General features: G+C 43.5%; 1 protein-coding gene across 1 annotated transcript in view; it reads left to right on the plus strand.

Annotated features, from left to right (window-relative positions):
* The first annotated feature begins 427 nt into the window (after positions 1-427).
* LAMA3 (laminin subunit alpha 3) overlaps positions 428-23,886 on the plus strand; it is a 271,677-nt gene continuing 248,218 nt past the window's right edge. The window contains exon 1 of the mRNA XM_073631481.1: positions 428-1,166. Coding sequence (XP_073487582.1) covers positions 873-1,166 — 294 coding nt within the window. The 5' untranslated portion in view covers positions 428-872. The remainder of the gene's footprint in view (positions 1,167-23,886) is intronic.

Consider the following 23,886-nt stretch of genomic DNA (forward strand, 5'->3'; position numbering starts at 1 on the left):
GTCACTTTGTTATGATGTTGAGGGTTTGCAGAGTCAAATCTTCATCTGTACCAGCTTTTCTGTAGTGACAGGTTCCCTTTACGATTCCTGGAAACAATCAGAGACAATGTAACCCCCAATCAGTGTACACAACATGCCTGTCTGCTGCAATGTTTCCAGTCTGGGGTGACAGCTGTCAGTGGACTTTGTTGTTCTCAGTGGATAAATGAAACAAAGATCGCTGTCTGAGATGAGATTTTCTAGAGTGCCTTTTCCATAAATCATTTTTGTTGATTTCTCTCGGTCACATCGGTAGCAGGAATAAAAGTGTACGCTCAGTATGATGAGATTTGATGGAATCAGGATCAGCCAGAAGGATGGTGATGGGATCCTCCCCGGAGAGGGTGACCGGGTGAGTTGTGTGATCGGGGGGTGTGTCATGTGTCACTCACATAGGCGGGCGGCCACACTCCGCTCTGCTTTGTTTTCCGCCTCTGACAGCAACAGCGCGGGGTCCAGGGGAGGCGGTGTGCATGGATCGCACGATCTACTGCTGGGATCTAGGAGGACATCTGCGGGGATCTAGGAGGACATCTGCTGGGATCTAGGAGGACATCAGCGGGGATCTAGGAGGACATCAGCGGAGATCTAGGAGGACATCTGCGGAGATCTAGGAGGACATCAGCGGGGATCTAGGAGGACATCTGTGGGGATCTAGGAGGACATCTGCGGGGATCTAGGAGGACATCTGCAGGGATCTAGGAGGACATCAGCGGGGATCTAGGAGGACATCAGCGGAGATCTAGGAGGACATCTGCGGAGATCTAGGAGGACATCTGCGGAGATCTAGGAGGACATCTGCTGGGATCTAGGAGGACTGTGTGTCCCTAAACATGGTGCTGAGGACCGGGGTCTCACCGTGCCCATGGGGTATCCTGGGGAGAGGAGATCTGCTGGCATTAGTGCTTTGCTTGTCCATGCTGCACATGGGAGGAAGCCAGAAGTCTGCAGGTGGATTCAGTCTTCACCCTCCATACTTCAACCTGGCAGAAGGGGCCAGGATCAGGGCAAGTGCTACCTGTGGGGAGGAGAGGAGCTCCGGGAGAGAAGGAGAGGAGCCCCAGCCTAGGATGGATCTGTACTGTAAGCTGGTGGGAGGACCAGTGCTGTCATCACATACTATCCAGGTACTACACTACTACTATTCTACCTGCCTAGTTTATCTCGGTACTACACTACTACTATTCTACCTACCTAGTACTATCCAGGTACTACACTACTACTAGTCTACTACTCTACCTGCCTAGTACTATCCAGGTACTACACTACTACTATTCTACCTACCTAGTACTATCCAGGTACTACACTACTACTAGTCTACTACTCTACCTGCCTAGTACTATCCAGGTACTACACTACTACTATTCTACCTACCTAGTACTATCCAGGTACTACACTACTACTAGTCTACTACTCTACCTGCCTAGTACTGTCTATCCAGGTACTACACTACTACTATTCTACCTGCCTAGTTTATTCAGGTACTACACTACTACTATTCTACCTGCCTAGTACTATCCAGGTACTACACTACTACTACTCTACCTGCCTAGTTTATACAGGTACTACACTACTACTATTCTACCTGCCTAGTACTATCCAGGTACTACACTACTACTACTCTACCTGTCTAGTACTATCCAGGTACTACACTACTACTATTCTACTTGCCTAGTACTATCCAGGTACTACACTACTACTACTCTCCCTGCCTAGTACTATCCAGGTACTACACTACTACTATTCTACCTGCCTAGTACTATCCAGGTACTACACTACTACTATTCTACCTGCCTAGTACTATCCAGGTACTACACTACTACTATCATAGGTGTGCACAACCTATTGCATTAGGGTGTGCACCCCAGAGCTCAAACACATGTGTGTGTGTATATTGTCAGTAGGGCAGTGGAAGGTGTCAGTCAGTAGAGCAATGAACTTTGTCAATAGGACAGAGGACGGTGTCAGTAGTTTTTTATTTTTATTATTTTTTACAGTTTTATTTATTACATTATTATTTATTTACAATTTTTTTAAATAATGTTTTTACAACTTTTTTAGGAGCTCCATTGGAGGGCTTTGGCGAAATATCAGAGGTCTAAACATGATGTCTCACTTTTGAGCACAGAGATTCCTCAGTCCTTTTCTCTGCAGCCTCAGCTGCACCAGAGAGTGAATGAATGGGAAGTACACTGTGCTGAGCAGCTTCCTGTTCTTCACAAACTGAAGCAAAATAAACACAGCAGCCGGAGCAGGAGGAGAGGTTGGAAGCCGGTGTTCTGCCTAGAAAGTTCCGCTCGGCGTATAAGTTCCCCCCTCTACTGCGCCTGCGCAGTAGGTATCGGCGGAAATAGCCGAAGCAGAACAGCTGAAAATCAGCTGTACACGGCGCCTGTAAGAGGGCCCCTCGCGGGCTCGCTTCGCTCGCCACGCTTCGGGCACGGCCTCGCTGCGCTCGGCACTTTTAGATTCCCCCTCTAGGTCCACTTGGATGGTGGGGAAGGAACCTGGACCCAGAGCGCAGGCGCCGTGTACAGCTGATTGAAGCATTTGAGCTTCGGCTATCTCCGGCGGCTGAGAGTAGTATGTACTGCGCAAGCGCTGCGCCTGTGCAGTACAGGGGGGAACTTATCCGCCGAGGGAACATTCTCGGCAAGACACCGGCAGTGCTGCAGGGAGGGTGGGTACAGGGGAGGCCAGGCAGTAGGGAGAATTGGTGCCGCACGTGGTGATTAGGGTGTGCCTAGGCACACCTGACACACCCTGTGCGCACACCTATGACTACTAATCTACCTGCCTAGTACTATCCAGGTACTAAACTACTACTACTCTACCTGCCTAGTACTATCCAGGTACTAAACTACTACTACTCTACCTGCCTAGTACTATCCAGGTACTACAATACTACTACTCTACCTGCCTAGTACTATCCAGGTACTACACTACTACTACTCTACCTGCCTAATACTATCCAGGTACTACACTACTACTACTACTCTACCTGCCTAGTACTATCCAGGTACTACAATACTACTACTCTACCTGCCTAGTACTATCCAGGTACTACACTGCTACTACTCTACCTGCCTAGTACTATCCAGGTACTACACTACCTGCCTAGTGCTATCCAGGTACTACACTACTACTACTCTACCTGCCTAGTACTATCCAGGTACTACACTACCTGCCTAGTACTATCCAGGTACTACACTACTACTACTCTACCTTCCTGGCCACAACGCCTAGTCTGCCTTGCCCTTTGTATGTTCCAGCCTATTGGTGGCCATACACAGAACCATTTATGTAAGATTGTATTATCGATCGATTTGCCATCTGTGAAAAAATCTAATTAGAAGATCAAAAAGAGAGTTTGATGTGGCATACACTTAAAGTGGAGATAAACTTACCTTTCCTTTAACAGTTCCCTTCCCTATCTGGCACCAGCATCTTCTGCATGTTGCCTGTCTTCAGCTGTCTTCATTGGCTGGCACAGGGTGATGTCATTCCTATGCATGCGCAGGATTCAGTCATCCTGGCACACAGGGACCGTGCCAGCAAAGTAAGCTGGGCTGTGCATGCATGCTCAGTTTACAATCCAGGGAAGAGAGTGAGCAGGCCAGTCCATACGGGGCTCAGGGGTGCTGCCCCCCTAATCCATGTGCCTGGCCCCTAATCTACATGCAGGGTGCTGGACACATGGATTTCAACAGTTTTTTTTTTAAATTGAAGCATGTGATTAGAGTCTGAGGCTCTAATTAGCTTCAAAAAAGGGTGGGCTTGGGGCGCAAGGTTTTTTTTTTTCTTGGAGGATTGGAAGATGCATGTGATCAGCACATGGACAATCAGCACTGTCCAGACAGAGTGCCAGGGGTCCTGCAGTCTCATAGGACAGTCAGAAAACTCCTCCTACAAGGAGACCATAGAGAGAGAGAGAGAGAGAGAATGCAGGGTCCTGGGTTTAGTGACACATTAATTACTTTATTTCTTTCTGTTAGGCCCCTGTTCAGTACAGTGTGTGTTTTCCTAAAATGATAATGCTAAATACCTTCTTTGCAGAGCTCTGCTGTGCTGTCATGTGACCTCCCTCTGCTTTCCTTCTTGATGTAGCTGAGTACAGTGGGAGGGACTGAGATTTCCCTATGATGAATGCAGGCTGGCAGAGGGAGGTCACCTGTCTGCAGAGCAGGGCTCAGCAAAAAAGTATTTATCATTGTAATTTTAGAAAAACACACATGTACTGAGCAGGGACCTGAAACTAAGAGGGTCAAAGTAATTAATACATTATTCTTTACAAGCAGCTGCAGAGAATAGAATTACACAGGCATGAGAGGATAGGGGAGGGCCGGTGAGGAGATGGGCTCTCACACAGACTATGGAACTGACTGGGAGAGGGGAGGGAGATGCAGAGACACTGAGTAGAGAGCAAGATGAAGGAGGCACGTAAACTGACCACGGTATCATGGATCAGCAGCCATGATAAACGTGGTCAGCTTAAACAGGGGAAGACAGGAACAGGCAGAATCAGCCAGGTATTATACAACATAGAAAGGGACAAATGACACTACAGAAACCTCAATGTTTGTAATCGTTCCTCATAACCGAGGTCCTCCAGTCCCCTATTCATTTTGTTGACCTCCTCAGCAAATCCTTCGTGAGGACCGGTGACCAGAACTGGACTGCATACTCGAGATGTGGCCAATCCAGAATTTTGTAAAGTGGCAGGATTATAGTTTTATCTCTTGAGTAAATTCCCTTTTTAACACACACTAATATTCTATTGGCCTTGCTTGCTGCAGCTTGGCATTGCATGCTATTACTAAGTCTGTCATCAACTAGGACCCATCTAGATCCTCTCTGGATCTTTTTTCATCTCCGATTCCCCCCAAGGTCCCCCCCAGCGTGTAACTTGCATTCACATTTTTAGCCCCCTCATTTGCCATGCGTTTGCATTCCTCTCTATTTTATCTTTGTGTAAAGTTGTTGAAGTTACAGTGGGGCAAAAAAAGTATTTAGTCAGCCACCAATTGTGCAAGTTCTCCCACTTAAAAAGATGAGAGGCCTGTAATTGTCATCATAGGTATACCTCAACTATGAGAGACAAAATGTGGAAACAAATCCAGACAGTCACATTGTCTGATTTTTGAAAGAATTTATTTGCAAATTATGGTGGACAATAAGTAATTGGTCAATATCAAAAGTTCATCTCAATACTTTGTTATATATACTTTGTTGGCAATGACAGAGGTCAAATGTTTTCTGTAAGTCTTCACAAGGTTGTCACACACTGTTGCTGGTATGTTGGCCCATTCCTCCATGCAGATCTCCTCTAGAGCAGTGATGTTTTGGGGCTGTCGCTGGGCAACACGGACTTTCAACTCCCTCCAAAGGTTTTCTATAGGGTTGAGTTCTGGAGACTGGCTAGGCCACTCCAGGACCTTGAAATGCTTCTTACGAAACCACTCCTTCGTTGCCCGGGCAGTGTGTTTGGGATTATTGTCATGATGAAAGACCCATTCATCTTCAATGCCCTTGCTGATGGGAGGAGGTTTGTACTCAAAATCTCACGATGCCCCATTCATTCTTTCATGTACACGGATCAGTCGTCCTGTTCCCTTTGCAGAGAAACAGCCCCAAACATGATGTTGCCACCCCCATGCTTCACAGTAGGTATGGCGTTCTTTGGTTGCAACTCAGCATTCTCTCTCCTCCAAACACGACGAGTTGTGTTTCTACCAAACAGTTCTACTTTGGTTTTATCTGACCATATGACATTCTCCCAATCCTCTTCTGGATCATCCAAATGCTCTCTAGCAAACCTCAGACGGGCCCGGACATGTACTGGCTTAAGCAGGGGGACACGTCTGGCACTGCAGGATCTGAGTCCCTGCGGCGTAGTGTGTTACTGATGGTAGCCTTTGTTACGATGGTCCCAGCTCTCTGCAGGTCATTCACTAGGTTCCCCCGTGTGGTTCTGGGATTTTTGCTCACTGTTCTTGTGATCATTTTGACCCCACTGGGTGAGATCTTGCGTGGAGCCCCAGATCGAGGCAGATTATCAGTGGTCTTGTATGTCTTCCATTTTCTAATTATTGCTCCCACAGTTGATTTCTTCACACCAAGCTGCTTGACTATTGCAGATTCAGTCTTCCCAGCCTGGTGTAGATCTACAATTTTGTTTCTGGTGTCCTTCGACAGCTCTTTGGTCTTCACCATATTGGAGTTTGGAGTGTGACTGTTTGAGGTTGTGGACAGGTGTCTTTTATACTGATAACAAGTTCAGACAGGTGCCATTAATACAGGTAATGAGTGGAGGACAGAGGAGCCTCTTAAAGAAGAAGATATAGGTCTGTGAGAGCCAGACATCTTGCTTGTTTGTAGGTGACCAAATACTTATTTTCCACCATAATTTGCAAATAAATTCTTTCAAAAATCAGACAATGTGATTGTCTGGATTTGTTTCCACATTTTGTCTCTCATAGTTGAGATATACTTATGATGACAATTACAGGCCTCTCTCATCTTTTTAAGTGGGAGAACTTGCACAATTGGTGGCTGACTAAATACTTTTTTGCCCCACTGTATATCCCTTCTTAGCTTTGTATTATCAATAAACACTGAGATTGAACTATTTATCCCAACCTCTATTTTATTTATAAACGAGCTCTGGTGAATACTGCTTATACCTCTAGACCAGGGGTCTCCAAACTTTCTAAACAATGGGCCAGTTTATTGTCCTTCAGACTTTAGGGGGGTGGGATTTTGCCCAGTAGGTGTAAACAATTCCCCATCTTTGGTACTAGGGAGAGAAATAGTGCCCCATTGTTGGTGTCAGTGGAAGGAATAGTGCCCCATTGTTGGTGTCAGTGGAAGGAATAGTGCCCCATTGTTGGTGTCAGTGGAAGGAATAGTGCCCAATTGTTGGTGTCAGTGGCAGGAATAGTGCCTCAAGGGCCAGATAAAGGCAAGCATAGGGCCACATCTGGTCCCTGGACCATAGTTGAGACCACTGCTCTAGATACGCTATTTATCACCACCCTATGGACACGCTCCTGTAACCATTTTTTTATCCAGATACATACACTATTGTCAATGCCAACAGACCTCAATTTACTAATTAACCTCCTTGGTGGTAATCCCAATTGTGGCTCGGGGTGACTTTTCATTACCAAAAGCGGTAACTCCGAGCCACACTCAGGATTGCATTACAGTATCCTGGGAAAGTTACTTACGTTGTCCCCAGGATCCTGCGATGTCCTCCCACTGTGTCCGTGGGCTGTGTACTCCACCCAATTCATCACTGTGCCGGGCTCCGTTCCCTGCGCGAGTCGCAACGCACGAGGACGGAACCCGATGGCAAATTCAAAAAGTGCAAAATGCATAATACATAAAGTACACTGTAATCTTACATTACTTGCTTTGTCCACTGCCCTGCGTGCAGTTTTATATTATATATACTGTTCTTTCTGCCTGGAAACTTGAGAATGTCCACAGCAACCAAAAAGTGTCCCTTTAGGTCAAAAGTGGTTTTAGACCAGCTAGAAAACAGCGATAGTAAATTACAATCACTTGCAGAATTGAGCGATAGTTAATCGTGGGGAAATTCGTCATCAAACACTGAAAGTAATGACAGCGACAATTCTGCAACTGAGCAAATTTCAGTGTGTTTGATTTAATTACATTATTGAATACATTTTATTATTATTATATTATTATTTGTTATAATTATTTATAGTTATTTATTATATTATAATTTATGATTTTGTGTTTCAAACTTTATCATACCCGGGATATCTACTAGACTCTTGTTTGGACAGATTTAAGTGAGTTATTCCTAATGCTTCATGTACATGGGACGTTTTTAAAACCTCTCCTGAACGATTTAACTTGACAGATAGTAACCAACGTTTAAAACGTCCATTTTGCCATGTTTTTTTTTTTTTTGTTCGAATAGCCAAAAATGAAAAACACCTGTAAACAAAACATGGCTAAATGTGAGTTACTGCATTTAGACACGTTTAGACGCGATTGGCGCTTGAAATGCCTGTAAACTCAGCTTCTGAACGCATTTTTTTTGCGTTACAAAAAATGCCTCTAAACTCAACTGCCTAGCAACGACTATAAACTACCCTGTGTACGTGGACAGATAAGGTAACATAGAGGAGAGTTCAAAATCGCCCAACTGCTCCTAAATGCCCTTTTAGCAGCAGCAGTGTACATGAGGCCTAAGAATTACAGGCCTACAATTTAAAACGACAAATTTCCATGCAAAACAATGTACCGCTTTGAGATGCAAAAATCTGAAAAAATAATACCGCCAGGGAGGTTAATGATACTAGTATGGCCAATATAATTTACTATTTTATCCCTCTAACCTAGAGACAACTGATAGGGCAGAGTCCGTGTGCAAGCTCCGTGTATATTCAATAGAAGATTGTGAACAGGCAGGTAAGTTTTTTTGCAGAAGAGACATAGTATATCTGTTTTGCAATAAAAAGCTGCCTGTTGGATTTTTTTTTTCAACTTTAGTTCTACTTGAAAGATCAAATCTATCTGTCTACATTCCTGCAATCATATTACTAGACCAAATTTCTATGAAATGGATTGTTTTTTCCTGCAATTTTTTTTGATAACTGTTAGATTCAATCATATTGTCCAATTCTGTAAAAAATTGTCCAATCATCTCGTAGTTTTTAAGCTCTGAGGAAGGGAGCATGTCCCCTGAAACATGTCAGCCTTCCAACCATGCGCTACATGGTTAGATGACATTGCTTACGGCTGGAGAATACATTTGATGCATCTGTTATTTTTGTTTGTGAGTATGCAATTGTCTTTTGTTATTTAACCACTTCCATACAGGGCATTTTCACCCCCTTCCTGCCCAAGCCAATTTTCAGCTTTTAGTGCTGTCACACTTTGAATAACAATTGCGCGGTCATACAACACTGTACCCAAATGAAATTTTTATCATTTTTTTTCCCACTAATAGAGCTTTCTTTTGGTGGTATTTGATCACCCCTGCATTTTTTATTTCTTGTGCTATAAACAAAACAAAAGTGACAAGTTTGAAAAAAACACAATATTTTTTACTTTTTGCACTAATATATATCCAAATTTTTGTTTTTTAAAAAAATTTTTCCTCAGTTTAGGCCAATACATATTCTTCTACATATTTTTGTTAAAAAATATCGCAATAAGCGTATACTTATTGGTTTGCGCAAAAGTTATAGCGTCTACAAAATAAGGGGATAGATTTATAGCATTTTTATTATTATTTTTTTTTTTACTAGTAATGGCAGCGATCTGCGATTTTTATCGTGACTGTGTTATTGCGGCGGACACATCGGACAATTTTGACACATTTTTGGGACCATTCACATTTATACAGCGATCCATGCTATAAAAATGCATTGATTACTGTATAAATGTGACTGGCAATGAAGGGGTTAACCAGGAGGGGGCGCTGTAGGGTTAAATGTGTTCCTAAGGAGTGATTCTAACTGTGGGGGGAGGGGATTCACAAGGGGAGGAGACCGACCGGTGTTCCTCTGTACAAGGAACACACTAGGGTTGTCCCGATACCACTTTTTTAGGACCGAGTACAAGTACCGATACTTTCTTTCAAGTACTCGCCGATACCGTTTACCGATACTTTTTTTTTAAATGTCACGTGACAGTGTTTTTTGGGTTTTTTTTTTTGTTTTTTTTTTTTAACAGTGCTTGCTTTTTTTTTTGGGGGGGGGGGGGGGGGGTGAACGGTGTATGTGTGTGTTTTTTTTTTTTATTATCAACTTTTATTTTTTACAATAATATTTTTTTTATTCTTTATTGTTTTTTTTTTTTGTTTTTTTTTTAATCAGCCCTTTTGGGGGGCTTTGGTGAGATATCGGGGGTCTTAACAGACCTCTGATATCTCCCCCTTGAGACAGAGAAAGAGACAGAGGATAGAGATTCCCCAGTCCCTTTCTCTGCAGCCTCAGCTGCACTGAGAATGAATGGAGAGAAGACAGCAGCTTCTCTCCATTCATAAACTGACACATCGTAATCACAAGCGATTACAATGTTTCAGTTATGTGAATGGACAGAGTCAGCTGACTCTATCCATACACAAAGGAAGGAGGAGGGGGACTGAGGAACGGAGGGGGAGAACGGAGGGGACAGATAAGGAGAGGGGAACGGAGAGGACAGATAAGGAGAGCAGAACGGAGGGGACAGATAAGGAGAGCAGAACGGAGGGGACAGATAAGGAGAGCAGAACGGAGGGGACAGATAAGGAGAGCAGAACGGAGGGGGACAGCGGAGAGGCACAGAGGAAAGGAGGGGGCACGGAGGAGGATGCAGTGACAGTCAGCTGTGAGCGATCACCGCTGTATGTCACTAAAGCTGGTGAAAGCCGCTGGGGGAGAAGCTTGTAACTCCCCCACGCGCCGATCACAGCTGTCTTCCAGGTATCGGGGGAAGCATCGGGAGCATTTGCCCGAGTACAAGTACTTGGGCAAATGCTCGGTATCGGTGCCGATACCGATACTAGTATCGGTATCGGGACAACCCTAGAACACACCATCGGTCTCCTCCCATCTGACAGGACGTGGATCTGTGTGTTTACATACACAGATCCACGGTCCTGTTCGGTTACCGGGCAATCGCGGGTGCCCGGCGGACATCGTGGCCGCCGGGCACGCGCACCGGGACCCAAGTGACGCGGCGCGCACGCCGCCTAGGGATCCTAGAAGGCAGCGCCGTCATATGACGGCGGCCGATAACAGCTGCACCGTCCCGCCATCATATGACGTGGGCGGGCAGCAAGTGGTTAATAAAGGTGATGTTAATGCATTAGGTGTTTGCACCCTCCTATGTGTGTTTTTGCAGTTACTTGAAAATGTCCTGATCTGAGGAGGGCTGCACTGAATGGAGCATTATTTTTGGACACCATTAAGAATACCTTTTCTTAAACACCAGAGTGTTATTTGAGATTTTGGCGGAATATCCTATGGTAATGTGTATGGTCACCCCAAGGATCCAGAGGCATAAGAAATTATTTAATGTCCAATTATGGCTGACCATCACATCACACCACACACAGTTGCCACTCAGTTTGTATGGCTGAATTTGCATTGCATTCAGCCCAAAATGGCGCAGGACCCTTTTTTTGGTCTGCACTGGAATCAGATCGCATGGGTGTTCACACTCATGCGATCCGATTCCTGTCCGATTTCACAATTGGCACTGCAATCTGCGAACCGGCTTGGGGGTGGGGGAGTGTTAACTGTACATTGACACCTGCAGTGTTTTGCAGAGAGCAGTGTGAACTGCCTGCGAGTGAGATGCGATGCGGGAACCCAAACTGGAATTGTGCTAGTTCCCGCATTGCACAAGTATGAACCCAGCCTCAGGCTCAATTCACATCTATGCATGTTGCTTTTGAGCATTTCTGCAGTGCTTTTTGTTGTGCTTTCTGCAGGTTTTTTACCGCAATTTTACTGCGATTTTGCCATGATTTGTGTTTTGCATGCTTTTTTTTTTGGAGAAAAATTTGTTGTTGGGCAGATTTAAAAACACAAATCATGGCAAAATCACAGCAGATTTAAAAACACACTACATGCTTTTCTGCAGCTTCTCCATTAAAGTCTATTGAACCAAAAAAAAGCACCGTTTTGCATTGAAAAAAGTCCATGACCCTTTCCAAAAATGCAGAGGCACAAAAATGCATTGATGTGAACGTGTCCCATAGGAACCCATGTTAAAAAAAATGTCCTGCGTTTTTGCAAAAAGCATGAAAAAATGCATTGGTGTGAATGGAGCCTCACTGATTTTACCATCAGGTCTGCCTGTCGGTTCTTCAGGTCGACCTGATCAGAAGCTCCAAGCAAGTCTGTGGGCAGGTAGATGTAAACTGACTTTAAAGTGGTTGTAAACCCACTTAGTAAAATCACACAATCCCCTGGCTTTAATAATACTAAATGTCCTGTATATGTGCTTTATTAAAAAAAAAAAAAAAAAGGGGTTTTATACCTTATTTATTGGCACTGATTGGCGCTCTCGTGACCAGCTGGGTCTCCTTTCTCCCGATCTGACAGCTAGAGCGGGACGGGCCGAGATTCCCCCACGGACGTCAGTCGGGAGGAGGAGAGCAGAGGAGGAGAGAGCCGGCTGGTATTAAATAAGGTAAAGAACAGATTTAAAAAAAAAATAAAGCACATATACAGGACATTTAATATTATGGAAGGCAGGGGATTGTGTGATTTTTATTTAGATATTACAGCGGAAGGGGGGGGGGGGGTTGGCCCTGGTACGAGCTGACAGGCAGGGAGGGGAGGGGGAGTACACAGACACAGGAGAGCAGGGCTGTGGAAGACGGAGGCACGTAAGCTGACCACGGTGTCAGGGCTCAGCAGCCATGATGAACTGTGGTCAGTTAACAAACGCTTTAACCACTTGACTTCCGAAAGAGTTTATCCCCTTCATGACCAGACCATTTTTTGCTATTCAGCACTGTGCTACTCTAGCTGGCAATTGTGCGGTCATGCAACACTGTGCCCAAATGAAATTTATATCATTTTTTTCACACAAATAGAGCTTACTTTTGGTGGTATTTTATCACCACTGGGTTTTTTTATGGAACGGAAAAAAGACAGAACATTTTGAAAACCCCCCCCGATATTTTCTACATTTTGTTATAAAACATAAAGGTGTGTATTAATTGGTTTGTGTAAAAAGTTATATGTCTACAAACAATGATATATATGGAATTTAGCCAGCTATTACACTATACTAGTAATGGCGGTGATCAGCGACTTATATTGGGACTATGATAGGGCAGCAGGCAATCTGGCGCTAACTGACACTATCTAGGAGGGTCACTGACATCGCTAGTGACACTAATAATTCTGTACACTGGAACTGTACTAATTACACTGGCTGGAAAGGAGTTAACATTAGGAGCCAATCAAGGGGTTAACTGTGTGCCCAACAGGTGTAATATGTGCTGCTTTTACTAACAGATCTGGCTGTTTTGTTCTCCTTGCTTTGCAGGGAGAAGAAACAGCCAGATCGGTGATCTGTGTACAGAGCCCTGTGTTTATGTAAATGCTGTGATTGGCTACAACTGATCAGCAGGTCTCAGCCATAAATCATTGGCTAGAATCAGTTGACAAAATCCCGCTGTAGCCAGTGACAGGGAGGATTAGCAGAGGGTGTGTGCACGCACACCCCTAACTCCGGAACAGACTTGATGATGTACATGTACATCATCCAGCCTGCCCGTGCTGCCCGCCTGCAGTAAATGTACTGGGCGGGAAGTTTTAAACTGACTGTCTGTTTACATACGCCTACCTCTAAGTTTGTTGGGGTCCCTTTCCGTTTTTCTGGACCTAAGCATGACAGATCGGAAGTCCATTTATACTCGGCAGCTCCTAGATTCAACATGGGTCTGCCACAGTATGCTGTCAAAAAACTGAACAAGCATGGATGTCACAAAATTAAATCCACCCTGTACTGCTCTCAGGTCCCCTGCTGAATGGAGAGGAGCACACCCATGAGAAAGGACCCAGAGAAAAATCTGGTGCAGCTCTGCACAGAAACCAATCAGCTTCCAGGTTTTTTTTTGGTCATTTTTTTTGTCAAAGCTCAAAGCTTTTGTCAAAGTGGTGTTCCGGACGAAATTATACTTGTTAAATAAAAATACCCCTATAATACAAAAGCTTAATGTATTCTAGTAAAGTTAGTCTGTAAACTAACGTCTGTTTTGTTAGTTTATAGCAGTAGTTTGTTATCTTATAAACTTACAGCAGGCCGTGGCCGTCTTAAGAGTGGGCATCTGAAGCCAGACTGTATTTCTTCCTGGATCTCATCCTTGCAGATCTCGCACATGCTCAGTGCAGCACAAGCAGTGTAATAGTTTTCAGGTCAGGTTTCCATAGCAACGGCAGTTTCAGAGGAAGTCCCTTCCCAGAAGGCATTGAAAACAGGAAATCATGCGATGGGCCGCGGCCAGGGAGGAGGAACTGAAAAATGAATACAGCAGATATACAGTAGGTGCTGAGAAAAAAAAAAAAAAAATATCCAATTTGTTTACAGTGCGCAGTTTAGTGAGGGATGCTGAAGAGTTGTAAAAGTGGGCGGAACTCCACTTTAATTGAACAAGCTGAAGTTAAAAGCTGATTGGCTACCATGCACAGCTGCACCAGATTTTGCATGCTCTAGTTTTAGTAAATCAACCCCGTGGAGTCTTCTTTGGATAGAGTGGTGAGGGATTCGATTCCTCATCAGGTTTTTATTGCTTATAAAAAAGCCAGCACTCCATCCTAGAGCTCAAAAGTTTGTTAAGGTCACAACATAATGTGCTCTATGTCTGTCACCTTGGGTCCATTGATGATTTGGAGTCTTGCTGGACCCCTTCCTCAAGGTGACAGAAAATGAGGACATATCAAAACATTTGAGTTGTTACCAAAAGAGAAATACAGGGTAAGGCTAATTATAGTAAACCAAAAACAAGTTGCGCAAAAGTGTCATCAACCAAATTAAATGAATATGAAAATAAATGATAGCTGCACTCCCGTTATATCCACATAAACAATACATAAACCAATAAATCTAAAATTGTGTTGCGCTATCAATATAAAGTACATAAAGTCATAATAACAATTAAGGATGAGCTCCGGCATGTTCGCACAGCCCACGTGCAGAGACTGCCAGGAAGTCGGCACTGCGCTGCACTAATCACAGGCAGTGAGACTTTGTCCTGATGCGCGGCTGCAGAGAACGGGAAATGTCTCACTGCCTGTGATTAGCGCAGCACCGACTTCCTGGCGGGCTCTGCACGTGGGCTGTGCGAACACGCCGGCGCTCATCCCTAATAATCATCAAATGAGTTGAAAAAAAGTCGATATGAATCAAAGACCAAATGTGTAAATGAAGATGGATTGGGAAAGTTTCATGAATAGTCCAATGAAATCCATCAGCAAAAAGAAAGTGCTCTTGTGCAAAAGGTTCATATAAACACTTGTGTGTTATCAGAATCCCATGCTCCAATGTGAATAAAAGAATTCTTCACACCAAAAGTGCACACTCCACTCACAAGCCACTTACCAGCTACTATGACCCCAAGATGGAGGTCGGCTGCACCTTATCACAGTAACCCCATAGGATGGATGGATGTCAAGGAAGGATTAGCATACAACTAGGATGATCCACTCACATAGCTACCACCTGTGAGCCCAGGGTCACAGGGGGCAACTATGCAAGTGGATCATCCTGGTTGTATGCTAATCCATCCAGAATTTGACAGGTAACCGCTCCCACTTCCATTCCAACCGCCTAGGTGACTTGGAAGTTCTCCTCCCTCTTGCAGTCCTCTGGGACAGGTGACAGGCCCCAAAAGACTTCCATGACCATTTACCAAGCTACATGTTTTGTAGCTGCTGACTTTTATTTTTTTCACAGGAGACTGGAACTCCTCTTTAACCACTTCAACACAGGGCACTTTCCCTCTTCCTGCTCAGGACAATTTTCAGCTTTCAGCGCTGTCACATTTTGAGCGGCTTATCCTGCTGGACGTCATATGACGCCCAGTCAGGATAACGGAGCCACCTTGCGGACGTCAATTCGCAATGGGGCGGGCGGGAAGTGGTTAAGCTCAACTCCACCTAAAACTTTTATTTTTTTGACAAATTATAATTTTGGTGACACCCTTTCATATACTGACATACAGGATGTCACTGAAACAGGAAGCGAGGAGGCAGCTCCTCAGCACTGCCAGATATTCTAACCTTCCCCCACACTATTAATATGTTTTAGGGCAGTTTGTGTGCTTCATTGGAGAGCTACCTTCTCCCTCCCTATCCCAGTGAATGAAGGACAGAAACCGAGGAAAACTTCCCTGTGACACCTACATCAATATACACCTAGCAGAGGTTCTAACCCGTTGCTAAAGAAAAAAAAATGAATTCTTTAAAGCTTTAAGGATATAAATCCAGTCTTTGCAAACCCAGATATTACCTTGTAATAGTAGTGATGACGACCTCATCATTGTGTGCTGTACACAGTCTGTACAGAGAACAGAGTTGTGGGAGGGACCCAGCAGGCCCCACCCACTACAGGCTGCATGTAAAAAACTATAGGAGGGCGGAGACAAGACCAGTCGTCCTGAACAAGGAGAGAGAGCAGCGGTGACGGGTCTTTATTACAGGAAGCTCCTGCAGAAAGGAAAAGTCTCACACTGGACTAATACACAGATCTGGAAAAAATACACAAAGCAAACTAAGAATCAATACACTGCCTCTTGTTATTAGATATATTTATATTTGCTTATCCTGGAGTTCAGCTTTAACCTTTTAAATACATGACTGTAATATGAAGAGCTGTACCTTGCCTGGTCATATACTTTCTATTGATTTAGTGTACTTTTCCATGGAGCACTTGACATCTAGGTGTGTTATAGGAAGAATGTTTGGGGTTAGAAGTAAGTTCACCAAGTGCAAACAAATGACATCACAATTCAAACAGGTGTTACCTACCTGCAGCTCTTGTGTCACGCAGTGTCTCGCCAGGTGTGTGATGGTGAGGTGCATAACATAGAGTGTGAACGTCATCTATAAAAAACAAAAGAAAAATGAATTCTGAAAGAATAGATAGAGGAGAACTCAACCCCCCTACCCCCTTTTTTTTCTTTGCCATCTGTGCCATAGGGGACATTTCCCTTCACTTCCTGTCCCATAGCCAAACCAGGAAGTGAGAGGAAATCCCGCCAAAGTGAGGGAATCCGTAACTGTCACCAGAGTTGTCAGAACTAGTGTCCCCATTGAATATTTTCCCCTCTATTCCTGTTCTTTTTTTTTCTTTTTTTGCCACTCAGCTTCCTTAAATAGTGAGACAACAATCAACTTTTCCGTTCATGTACGTCTCTCTTATTCTTTTCTTCACATCACTGTGGCTAATTTTCGTAGCAATATAAAAAAAGGAAAAAACAAGGATGGGGTAGGAAAGGTACAAATCCCAACAAGTATAGTGATCTCCCTATCCCTGTATAACCCCTCTCCTTCTTTCTCCCTTCCCACACTTATATTAAAAATTCAACCTTTATTATGTTATCTCGATTACCCATATCCCTTAATATATTAAACTATTTCTTCCCCCTCCCTCCCCCCCTCCCCTTGTGCAAGTACTCCTCTCATATAGAACCTAATTTTTTCAGCATAACTCCATGTTTTTTTAAACTCTCTCCAACACTTCCATTTATCTTTCCTCCCCTCGCCCATTTCTTCCTTGTTACCATAAAACCTGTCCATGGTGTAGGTTTCTTCCACAGCATTTATCCACTCCCATATCTGTGGACATTCTTTTTCCCTCCAATTTTTAGGTATTCATTTTTTTGCTGCATTGATTAAATGTGGCACCAACGAGGCTTTATATTGTTTCTCGCTATCCTCAATGCCGTGGAAGAGCACCAACCATGGCTCTTTTTTCACCTCTTTCCCAGTAATCTTTTTGACTATGCTCAAAACTTTTTCCCAATATTTTTGGATCTTCGGGCACTTCCACCATAAATGTGCCATTGTACCTGTTTCCCTACATCCTCTCCAACAGTCTGCCGATGTCTCTTTTTGAAATTTACTGGCCTTCTCTGGTGTTACATACCACCTCACTAAGCACTTATAATTCATTTCAGCTGTTTTTACATCTATCGCCGAGCTGTGGGTAAGGTTCATAATCTTTTTTATCGTGGTTAAATCTGTCTGTGTCCCCAAGTCCTTTTCCCATTGTTTAATATAGGTGGGCAACTCTGTTTCATCTTCTAATAATAGTAATTTATATAATTTTGATATAGTGTTTTTTGTGTTTTCTAAGGTGCATAATTTTTCCAACCCCGTCAGTTCTTCTCCTGATCTTATAGGCTGTGGTAACTTTTTAATAAACCTTTCTAACTGTGCATACCGCCATCCATTAATCACCCATGTTTCTGTATTCTGTTGCAACTCGTGAAGTGTTCTAATTTTCCTTTTATTTACTATCTCTCTTAATTCCACCTTATCTTTCTTTATCCAATTCCCCCCTATACTCACTTTCCCCGGGGCAAAAAACTCGTTATCCTTTAATCTTAATAGTGGTGAGTTATAAGTTTTATTTAACTGTTTATAGGTTCTGTCCCACATCCTAAGTACCACCCGTGTTAACCCATGTGTATTTTCATCTAACGTTCTGTGTTGAGGGGGATTCCAAATAATTACTCCTAACTGTGCCTTACTATAAAATTTTTCTAAATTTACCCATCTTTTTTCTTGATTATCCCTTGCCCATTCTATCGCTTGTGACAAGATTATTGCTTTGTAATATGTTGCAATATCCGGAGCCACCAAGCCCCCTTTTTTTTTCTCCTGTCTTAGAATCTTTAGAGATACCCTCGGCTTTTTATTTTTCCAAATAACATTTGTTAGTATTGTTTTTAGTTTTCTGAGGTAATATGATGGTAAACCTATAGGTAACATTTGGAATTTATATGTAATTTTTGGGAGCAGGGTCATTTTAATAGCGTTTATCCGGCCTATCCAAGATATTGGTCTAGTCTGTAATTTTCTTCCCTCTTTCCTGATTTCATCTAATAGGGGGATGTAGTTCTTTTTGTATATTTTCTCCAGGGAGTTAGCTAGTTTTACTCCTAAATATTTTATTTCTTTTTTCCATATAAATTGAAATTCCTTCTTCAACTTTTCCTCTTCTGCTTTTCTTAGATTTATATTTAGGATTTCGGATTTCCCCATATTAATTTTAAAATTTGCTAGCTCTCCATATTGTTTAATCATTCTAATTAGCTTTGTCAGTGTGCTTTCCGGTTTAATTACATAAAAGAGCACATCATCAGCGAATGCCGATAACTTGTGCTCTTCATTACCCACCTTGGGTCCTTTAATATCAGGGTCGTTGCGTAGTGTTGCGAGGAAGGGCTCTAGTGATAGGATAAAAAGGAGTGGGGACAGAGGGCACCCCTGTCTTGTCCCTCTCTTCATTTCAAAAAATTCTGAGAGTACCCCATTAATCCTGATTGCTGCTCTTGGTTGTCTATATAAAATTTTTATTCTTTTCAACATCCTTGGGCCTACTCCCATTTTTTCTAATGTTTGGAACATGAACCCCCAGTCTACTCTGTCGAACGCCTTTTCAGCGTTGCACGACAGAAGCCGGGGGCCCGTCCTATTTTATTTTCTGTAGAAGGAGCAGTGTTCGCACCCCATGGTCCTTCCCTTCTCTTCTAGCTACAAACCCTGTTTGGTCAGGATGGATCAATGAATTCATTAATCCTTTCATCCTCTTTGCCAATATTTTTGCATAAATCTTTGTATCTGCGTTCAATAGTGATATAGGTCTGTAGTTTGAGCAATGGGTTGCATCTTTTCCTTCCTTTGGGATTACCGTGATCAGAGCCATTTGTGCCTCTCTGCTCAACTCAAAGTCCTTTCCTAGCCCATTCATATACTGACACATCTTCGGTATCAGGAAATCCTTAAATTTTTTATAATAATATGCAGTAAATCCGTCTGGCCCTGGGCTTTTCCCTTGTGCTGTCTCGGATAACGCTTCCTTTACTTTTTCTTCTGAGATTGCTTCCTCTAGGACTTCTCTATCGCTCTCCTGAATCTTAGGTATCCCTGCGTTCTTTAAAAATTCCCTTATCTTTTTTTTTTTTTTTTTACCTTTTCCTGCTCCCCGTTTTGATCTCCTGCATACAACTCTTTATAGTAGTTTCTAAAGACCTCTCCTATTTCTTTTGTTTCATAAACCATTGAGCCCTGCTTAGTCTGTATCTTGCCTATAAAATTACGAGTTTTTTTTTCTCTTAGCATTCTGTGCCAGATGTTTCCCTGTTTTATCCCCCCACTGATATCTCTCTTTCTCTATTAGGAAAAATTTTTCTTTTGTTTCTTGATCTATCAGTCTTTTCAGTTCTTCCCGTTTATCTATCAACCTTTGGTATGTTTCTTTATGGAGTCCTCTCTGTTTTTTGTGTTCTTGTTCAATAATAAATATTTCTGTTGCAAGGTTTCCCATTCTATTTTTCCTTTCTTTTTTTTTTCTGGCTCCCTCTTTTATTAATATTCCCCTTATGTACACCTTATGGGCCTCCCACACCACAGCCCCCGAGACATCTCCTGTTTCATTTATCTTAAAATATTGTTTGAGCTCGTCCTCCACCCTTTGAGCCACTCCCTCGTCTGATAGTAGGTCCTCGTTTATTCTGCATAAGGGGGTTTTTCTCTGCATTTGGGAAATTCGCATTTCAATTTCTACAGGGGAGTGGTCTGATAATGTGGTGATTCCTATTTTTGCTTCTACTACCCTTTCTAACAGCCCGTGTTCCAACAGTATGTAGTCCAACCTGGAGTACGTCCGGTGTACAGGGGAGTAAAACGGATAGTCTTTTGATTTTCCATTTAAAATCCTCCATATATCCACCAGTTGGTTCTCGTATAACTTCTGTCTGACCCTTCTAAGCTGCTCGTTGTTCGTCCCCTGTATCCCGGATGTACTATCCAGTACTATCCCCCCCTGGCTCCAGGCACACGTTGAAATCCCCCATCACAATCAGCCCCCCTTTCCTGAAGTTTAGCAATTTCTCCAATGTACCTATCAGGAATTTAACTGTATTTTTATTGGGGGCGTATATACTTGCGATAGTACATTCCAACTCTCCCAGTGTCCCCTTTAAGAAAAGGAATCTTCCTTCCGTATCCTGCATTCTTCCTTCTAGGTTAAATTGTACTTCTTTTGCCATTCCTATTGCCACTCCTCTTGCTCTATTGGATATTGTGTCTCCATAATACCACGTCGGGAAATTTTTAGACCATAATATAATGTTTGACTCATGTGTCAGATGAGTTTCTTGTAATGACACTATTCCTGCCCCAAGCTCCTTCAGTTCTCTTAATAAGTTGTATCTTTTAGAGGGTGAGTTCAGACCGTTAACGTTGTATGTCAGAAATTTAAGTGTTGTCATATTTGTCACATTTCTGTTTGTTACGCTTCTCTAGCTTAATTCGAGTTATTCCCACTATATGTATTTTTTTTTCCTTTTTCCTTGCACCTTGTATTCCCCCCACCCCCTCTCCTCCCCCTCCACTCCTCCCCCCCCCCACTCCCCCCCTCTCCCCCCCTCTCCCCTCCCACCCCCAAGTTGGCCCCTCAGGGCCCCTAAGGTCATTGAGGGTCTCCATTCGAGCCCTTTCTGAAGCCCTATGTCATAAGGTGGAGCTCCAAGTATTCCACTCCTTCCCACTCCTCAAGCTGGCTATTGGAGTGGGATGATCCCGCCGGTTCCCATTCTTCTTTATCACGGCCTGGTTTTCATTTTTCTGTCGCTCATCTCTCCCTTAGTTAGTGTGGAAATCCCCGTTGGTTCCCCTTCAATTCCACTAACATCCTGGTCCCCCTCTGTTGATAAATCTTCTCTAGAGTGTTCTGGAGTGTCTCCTGATTTTTTATCGGATCCCTTTTTTTTTTCTGTTTTATTTTGACCTTGTCTACCAGACTCCGTACTCCTAGGGCTTGCTCCTTGTGTCATATATTGTTTCAACGTGCTGACCGCTGGTTTGTCTTTTGGGGACTTAGGGGCATTCCCCCTTGTTACTTTAGTTATATTTTTACTCATTTTGTCTCTCTTTCTTGTCCCCCTAATTCGCTTACCTGGCTTTCTCCCCTCCAACAGCCGAACTTTTCACTTTTATAAGCTGCAGCTCTTTTCTTTATTACTGTAAAGGCCCGATGTTATATCCCCGCTTTAAGGTCCTCCAGTTTTTACCCAGCCTCTCCGCCTCTCGTGCCTGTTTTTTTTTTTTGGGGATCTGTATGATGTAATGTCTTTGTTACCACTATTATTTAGCTGTTCCTCTGTTTTTACACCTTGGTTTAATCGCAATTGTTCAGTGGACCTGCCAGGTTACCGTCCTTTTCCAGACCTGACTTGTGCGATTTATATGGATCCACCCCCGTTTAAATACGTGCTCCTTTTTTTTTTTTTTCTTCCAAGCTGTTCTTTTTACTTTATGGGCTACTCTGTTACCACTCTCACTTGGTGTAAAAAACTCTAGTAGTCCATCAAGTTGACTGCTCCTCCCCCTTATTGTTGCTCAAACCTCCTTTTTCCAAGTTCAATCCAAACATTTTTTAAACATAAACAATCACATGCTTCAGATAGCTTCTTGGTTACATTTTAAGGTTTCTTTGTTTGATCATTAGCTTAATTACTCCTCCACCCCTTCTAATTTTGTTCTGTACCATGTGTTTGACTAATCATGCTTTAGTAACCATTTGTATACCCAGTGTGTGTTCAAATGCAGTCCCATCCATTAAAGGGGTTGTAAAGGTAAAAATTTTTTCACCTTAATGCATTATATGCATTAAGGTGAAAAAACTTTTGACAATACCGTCGCCCCCAGCCCCCCCGTTTTACTTACCTGACACCTCGAATCTCCGCTGCTCATTCCCGTCATCTCTATTGCAGCTCAGCCTGGTCGCTGATTGGCTGCAGTGGATGGATTGAAAGCAGCGCAGCCATTGGCTCGCGCTGCTGTCAATCACATCCGATGACGCGGCGCGCCGGGGGGGCGGGGCCGAGTGATACAGTGAGCGGCTATAGCCACCGACTGTATCACGGGAGCACGCCCGCAAGAACTAACCACCATGCGAGGGAGCTCGCATTAAGGTGGATAGTTTTTGCGGGGAGGAGCTGAGACAGCCGCCGAGGGACCCCAGAACAGCAGGTTCGGGGCCACTCTGTGCAGAACGAGCTGCACAGTGAAGGTAAGTATAACATGTTAGTTATTTAAAAAAAAAAATAAAATTACCTTTACAACCCCTTTAAGGATACCAGCATGCAATCACTGTTTGCTTAGATCTGTATTAGTTACCTTTGCTTTCTGCTCTTCAATGGAGTGTTTCTTCCCCTCTCATGGGGTAGAGATACTTACAGCCTTTCGGGTTTTTTTTTTTTATTCAGCCGGGTGGGGGGGTACGCTGGGGTTCCGGAAGGACGGTGGGGTTCAGTGTCCCGCCATGCCTAATATCACTCCTCGGCGCACTGTCTCCTCTGCATCAGCTGCTTTCCAGATTGTCCTCCGTTCCATCTGATGCTGTCTTGTAGCAGAGATCGCTATCTTTCCTCCTGCGGGGGGACAGTACCTCTCATCCTGCTGCTTGTATTCAGGCTTCCCGCGGCTTCAGCGTCTCAGCGTCCTTCTCTGCTCTCGGCGGCCAGCTGATACTCTGGAGCTCCTCCCTCCGTGACGGGCACTACGTCCTCACGTCTTCTCCTCCCATCTCCTTCCCATAGACACACTCCTAAACCTTGTGGTCTCTATTCCTGTTCTGGCGACAACCCAAAATGTTTGATTTTCTTTCATTATAGTTATCAGTGATAATGGTAAACAGGAAAAATAGGGTGAATCTTCCTAACAGAGACACAGACAGCAATAGAAACCCGAGAGGTGTTATATTTCCTCTAAACTCTATCCAAAACTAAAAAAACTGAAACTTTTGCCTTTAGTTGCACTTTTAACACTGTTGCAGTGTACCCACAGGTTTGGAGTGGGTTAGCTGCGCTTTCCCATAAAGTTCTTTTATGTCCTGCGGTTTTGGTGTGCACCAAAATCGCAGGACATAATGTAACTTTATGTAAAAGCGCAAGTAAAAAAACTGCAGGAACACTGCAACAGTGTGAAAGGAGCCTAATGCCCCGTACACACGATCAGACTTTCCGACAACAAAACCATGGATTTTTATTCAAAGGATGCTCCAACTTGCTTGCATACACACGGTCACACAAATGTTGGCCAACAATTATGAACGTAGTGACGTACAAGGCGT

The sequence above is a fragment of the Aquarana catesbeiana genome, linkage group LG05, assembly GCF_042186555.1.
Source record: "Aquarana catesbeiana isolate 2022-GZ linkage group LG05, ASM4218655v1, whole genome shotgun sequence".
Lineage (NCBI taxonomy): Eukaryota > Metazoa > Chordata > Amphibia > Anura > Ranidae > Aquarana > Aquarana catesbeiana.